Here is a 6,000-nt window from a genome sequence, read left to right as displayed (position 1 = left end):
TGTAGGTGTCCGAAAACTGCTTATAAAACGAAGGCTGCTCACAGTGAGCGAGCAGATCAAGAGAGACGCTGGGGAGCAGCCCCGACGTGGGCATTGCTCTTAGCTAGGCCCCGCTTTGTCAATTGTGACTCCGTAAAAATGCCCTACTGCTTCTCATCCCCAGCTTCCTCATCTGCACAATGGGCATAACGACAGAACTCATCTGGGCAGGCCTCTGGGGAGAATTCAATTTAATAATAAGGTTACGGTGCTCAGTGCTTAGTTGTTGCTAAGAATCATGGAAAGAGTCTCTGGGAGCTCATAGAGGTCGGTGCTATTTAGCTACTGATTTAACAATTCTGATTGGGAACTTACAAGATCAATAATGTCAAATCACCTTCCCCAATACCACTGACTCGAATACCTACAAAACATGGGTGCCAGATGGCCCGAATAATGGCCTTCTGAGTATTCTATCAGATCACCCCCCAAATCCATGGCAAGGTGAAGCCCTTGCATGTCACTAATCCAAACCCAAGTTTTCTTCTAGAAGATTTGGTCCAGAGCATGAGCCCTGAATCCACAGTGGCCACCCTTCCCTGCCTGCTGCTGATGTATTAATCAGCTTTCTGTTGCTACAACAAAATACCTGACATAGTTAACTTAAAAAGAGAAAAGGTTCCTTGAACTCGGTCTGGGCAGTTCTAGTCCAAGACTGGGGGGGGTGGGCTAGAACTTTGGGCCTCTGGTGGGGGTGCCAGACAGCAATGGTGGGGGCAGGTGGCAGAGCAGACTGTTCACCTCGTAAGGCAGGAGGCAAGAGAGAGCAAGGAAGAGGTCACATTGTCTTAGAGGACCTAATGTCCTCCCACTAGGCCTCCCCTCTTCAAGGTCCCACCACTGCCACAAGAGCACCCCCTGGTGACCAAGCCTTTAGTACTCAGGCCTTGGAGGACCACTGGCTGTCTGCACCAGTCCTGGTGGCCGCCCTCCATGACCAGCTCCGGAGCAGGAAGGCACATTAGCATGGACCAGAGGACAGAGGGCCTGGGGGGTGGCTTCTAAGCAAGAAGTAGCACCCAGGAAGCCCAGCCATCCTTCCCTGGGGGCTGTGGACAGGGACAGGAGCCCCGGCTCTCAGTGGCAGTCAGTAGCCTTGGGAAGCAGCCCTGGAATTCAGCTGACCCTGGGACAGCAGGTCGGAAAAGCCCACCGATTTGGGGTTTACCGGATCCGCTGCTCTTGGGCCTCCTCCTGCGGAGCCAGCTTCCTCATTGCTCCATTCTGTCGGCTTCCTCTTACTCGCTGCTAAAGGGAGGCATCTTCTCAGTGTGGGCACATGTGGCCTCGCCACCAAGGGAGCCCACGGAGGCAGAGAATGTCCCATGATCGCAGAAGCCACCGAACGCAGCCTGAATCAATTAACACAAGATTCCACCGCGTTTCTGTAGCGTCTTGGCCTCGGTGGCCAGAGTCCCCATGTCAGGCTTCTGTTGAGTGACAGCTTTTACACTGAGGATCTGAGGAAGAAGCTGGAGTAGGTGCAGACAAAGCCACCACCCTGGGACCACAGCTGCCTGCCCTCAGCACATTCCCAAAGGGGAGACGGAGCATCGTCCTCTTCCTCTACACCCCCACCCAGTGCCAGGCTGTGCCACGGGGTGTCCCCCCGTTACTTCATCGACATGACCAGAAAAACTCTGAGCCTCTTTCATTTTATGGTACCGGGGATTGAACTCAGGGGTGCTTAACCACTGAGCCACACCCCCAGCCCTTTTTATTTTCAGACAGGGCCTCACTAAGTTGCTGAGGCCGGCCTCCAACTTGCGATCCTCCTGCCTCAGCCTCCCGAGCCGCTGGGATGACAGACCCGCGTCACGGTGCCTGGCTCAGCGGGTTACTAGGAAGCCCATTTATGTGCATCTTGTGACTAAAATGATTCCACTGGAGGGAAGCCCTCCACCATGAACAAACAGGTCTGCCCGGTAACCCGTTGGAACCCTCCATCCTGCTGAATGCAAACATTTGAAAGGAAAAACTGCCACCTAGGAAAAAAAATTCCCTGAAAATATTTAATGTAAATAAAGTCCTGGAGACGAGGGTGCTTTTTACAAACGGTTTGTCACCAAGGCCTTTCCCTAGGGGGCAGGGCAGCAGGAGAAGGGGGACAGGAGAGCAGGAAATGACAAGGCTGATTCTGACTCTAAGCAACAAGGAGCCCTGCCCCTCGGCCCCTCTCTGCTTTCCATTAAGAAAAAAACCCAAAATCTCCAGCATCATGAGCAACGTGGACAGTCCCAGGAGGTGACAGCCCCAGGTGTGCAGAGAGATCTCCAAGCCCCGACTTCCCGCACCCTCGCGGGACCAGGGCCACGTCTTGAGATCAGGGATCCACCTTCTGATCTTTCTGTTTAGCTTCTTTTGAAACATGAAAAAAGGCTTCTGTGGTGGGACCCAGGGACCCAGGGATCCCAGGGCCACCGCGTGTCTAGGGTCAGGCTCCTGTGAACAGGCGGCCCCTGGGGGGTGGACACGGGAAGGCGCACAATAAATTAGAGTCTCCCCAGGGTCCGAGCTGGTCCCCAGGGTGGGGGTCTGTCACCCGCTGTGTTTCCAGATTTGCCTGGAGAGGAGGGGGCCTTTGGGGACTCACGGCAGGACACGGTCGCGGCCAGCTGCAGGGGTCAGGTGCCTGTGCCGCATCCAGGGGACACCTGGCTGGTGGCCAATGAGTCCCCAGGACTCTGCGGTGACTTCCCTTAGTCACTTGGAAAACGTGGAGATGGCGGTGGCGACTCAGCCAAGTAAAGTGCTTTGGAGGTGACAGGTGACGAGGTGACAAGCTCTCCAGCGGGTTCTCTTCCCACCATGGCCCCGGGGACAGGAGGGACCGGTTGCTGCTTCCAGGAGCCCAAACCAACACTCGGGTGCCGAAGCCCCCGAAGCCCCCGCTTGAGCAGGTAGGTCACCGTCTTCAGGCACCAGGTTGTCACCTCACTGCCGGGTGAGGGAGTGGTTCGTGGCTGGGGCTGGGACACAGGGGGACATGGGGGCCATAAATATTCCACCTGCAGAGGTGCTGGCTGGGGCGGGTCCCAGCGGGAAGGTCGAGACGTGGGTCAGGACCAGTCGCGACCCAGGTGGCCTCCGCAAGGGCTCAGTGTCCCCTAAGAGTCTCTAGAGTCCCGAGTCCCAGTGGCCACTGCTATAGCACGCTGGCGTCCTCCATGGCCTGCATCCACCTGCGAACAAGACAGCACCTGTCCCCACGGCCCTGCCACAGAAACCCCGGGTGACCACCCAGATCACTGTCACCCCAGGCAAGGGGCCCTGTGGCACCCAGGGCCTGGGGAGGTGCAGAGGCCCACCTGGATCCGAGGGCTGAGACCCTCCCCAGGAGGACGGGGTGGCCCCGGGCAAGGAGCAGGCCACACGCCTGGGCTCCGGGTGGCACCTGGGGGACAGGCGGGGGACTGGGGAAGGACGTTCCTGGTACCTCTGAGCGACACCCGCGCTCTCCGCCTTGAAGCTGTAGAACAGGGTTTTCTTGTGGTAAAGGTGGAACTCGGGGCCCGCCTCGCCGCCCTCCTCCTTTTCCGGGACGATGGAGAAGCCCAGCAGAGGCATGCTCTCCAGGGCCACCTTGTCCTGGGGGGGACAAGGGAGAGCCTCACGTTGAGCACCACACCCCGCAGGGACCATTGGGGGTGGACAAGGGAGGGCGCCTGGGGGCCACCCACGCTCACCTCCCACCCTTGCCTCTGCCCCGGCCAGCCCCAAGGGGGAAGGAACATTCTAGAACAGCCTACCAGGAGGAGCCAAGCATTTTCTCCTTCATTCTCTTGTTTAATTGTCACTAGGATCATTGGGGGTGCTTTCCCCATTCAAAAGAAGAAACTGAGGCTCAGAGAGGCTCCCAGGGTCACCCAGACTGTGGATCTGGACCTGCCATGCCTTCTGACCCGGCCTCCGTCAGCGCCTGACCAAAGACTCGGTGCCCAAGTGGCTTTTGACAACCTCTGATGTGTCCATCCCCCGAACCCTCATTTCCAGGACGCAGCCCTCGGGGTGTCTGTGCTAAGAAGTTGCTAGCAATTCCATGAGGCATGCCCAGAGGGCGCAGATGGATCTTAAAAACACGGCTCCGAGGAAAATCTCTGTATAGATTTTTTTTTTTAATCTACTGGGGACTGAACCCAGGGCTGCTTTACATGTTAGGCCAGCACCCAGCCACCGAGCCACAGCCCCATCCACACAGGAAATATAAGTATCTTTGGCCAGGAGCAGTGGCACACGCCTGTTATCCCAGCAGCTCGGGAGGCTGAGGCAGGAGGATCGTGTGTTCAACGCCAGCCTCAACAAGTCAGCAAGACCCTGTCTCTAATAAAATATATATATATATGGGCTGGGGATGTGGCTCAGTGGTTAAGTGCCCCTGGGTTCAATCCTTAGCACCAAAAAAAAAAAAAAGATTCTGAACCAATCTTTAAAAATCTCTAGATTGGGAAAAGTATTTGACAAGATGCGACATTCATCCGTGATTTGAACTCTCAGTAAAGTAGGAGTTGAAGGGAATGGCCTTAACCTGACCCAGGACATCTATAAAATATCCACAGCCGACATCGTAGTCAGAAGTAAAATCCTAAGTGCTTTTCCCCTAAAATTGGGAACAGGGAAAGAGGGTGCTCACTCATGAGCCTAACCTGATACGCACTAGAGGTGCCGGCCACTGCACTAGGGCAGGAAAAAGAAACAAGAGGATGAGAAATGATGAAGGTCACACAGAAGTCAAACTATTTCCTGGAATCCCAGGGGCTCTGGAGGCTGAGGCAAGAGGATCGCGAGTTTAAGGCCAGCCTCAGCAACTTAGTGAGGCCCTGAGCAACTCAGGGAGACCCTGTCTCTAAACAAAACATAAAAAGGGGCTGGGGACAGGGCTCAGGGGTTAAGTGCCCCCTGGGTTCAGTCCCTGGTACCAAAAAAAGAAAATATTGATAAATAGACATCAGCAAAGTTATGAACTGCTCTTCACCAAGATGAGGAACAGGTAGCACCTACAGAGGCTGGGCCCTGTGTTCTCAGGACTCTCTAGGGAGGTCACTGACATGCCACCCCCTTCACCCATCTAAGCCCGCTCATGTCCCCGACGCGTGTCCTGCGACGTTGCTTGAGGACTGGGCTGTGGCAGGGCGGTGTGGGGAGCCGCCACATCCTGGAAGCTCCTCACACACCTTACAGGACAGTGGAGCCTCCGAGAGGCCGTGGAGAGGAAGTCCAGCTGGCCGGTCAGAGCCTAGTGGTGACAGACCCCTGTGAGTGTCCCCTGGTGTGCCTTCTTAGCCAGAGGCCTCTCGGGGCCACGTTTCGGTTTGTTGTGGGATCAAACAGCCCCCCAGCACAGAAAGCCCCACCTGGGTACCCGTGAGTAAAGGTCACCTGGGTCCCCGTGCCTGGTCCCTCAGGCTCTGGAAGAGTCCCCCGCCCTGTCTGCCTGCTTCCCTGCAGGACCCCCGTGACCCCGAGGAGGGGCCTGAGGGGAAAGCTTTGCACCCTAAGGAAGTGACCTGGGGACATCATCCCAGCCCCGCTGTGGTCACCAGGGAACGGCCAGCCCTGGGCTCTTGGGCAGAGGAGGCCAAGTGCCCGTCCTGCAGAGGTCAGAACACAGCTGAGACCCGTGTGAAAGGGGACTTGGCCTGAGGAAGCTGCCAACCAGAGGGTGCGACCCTTTCACATGAACCAACAGGTTTCCCCTGGAGCAGTCCCCAGCCGTGTGACCACAGCCCCACAGCTGTCCACGTTGGGAGCCGGCTGCCGGTTTCGAGGGTTCTCTAGCCTCTATTTTAGAGGATGTAAGATGAGCTCTAAAAATGTCACACTTTTTTTTTTTTTGGTACCAGGGATTGAACTCAGGGGCACTTGCCCACTGAGCCCTGTCCCCAGCCCTATTTTGTATTTTACTTCGAGACATGGTCTCCCTGAGTTGCTTAGGGCCTTGCTTTTGTTGAGGCTGGCTTTGAA

The 6,000-nt window shown here is 56.3% G+C and overlaps 1 protein-coding gene across 2 annotated transcripts in view; it reads right to left on the bottom strand.

Moving 5' to 3' along the window:
• Positions 1 to 1,688: 1,688 nt before the first annotated feature.
• The window catches only part of Fgd5 (FYVE, RhoGEF and PH domain containing 5), a 63,977-nt gene continuing 59,665 nt past the window's right edge, over positions 1,689 to 6,000 (bottom strand). For both annotated transcript variants that reach the window (XM_077106242.1, XM_077106243.1), the window contains 2 exons: positions 3,476 to 3,627; positions 1,689 to 3,221 (listed from right to left, as the gene is read on the bottom strand). In XM_077106242.1, the coding sequence (XP_076962357.1) occupies positions 3,185 to 3,221; positions 3,476 to 3,627 (189 nt within the window). In that variant the 3' untranslated portion in view covers positions 1,689 to 3,184. The remainder of the gene's footprint in view (positions 3,222 to 3,475; positions 3,628 to 6,000) is intronic.

The sequence above is a fragment of the Callospermophilus lateralis genome, chromosome 20, assembly GCF_048772815.1.
Source record: "Callospermophilus lateralis isolate mCalLat2 chromosome 20, mCalLat2.hap1, whole genome shotgun sequence".
In the NCBI taxonomy this organism is placed as follows: Eukaryota; Metazoa; Chordata; class Mammalia; order Rodentia; family Sciuridae; genus Callospermophilus; species Callospermophilus lateralis.
The sequence above is the reverse complement of the archived record's forward strand: the minus strand, read 5'-3'. Positions and strand labels throughout refer to the sequence as shown.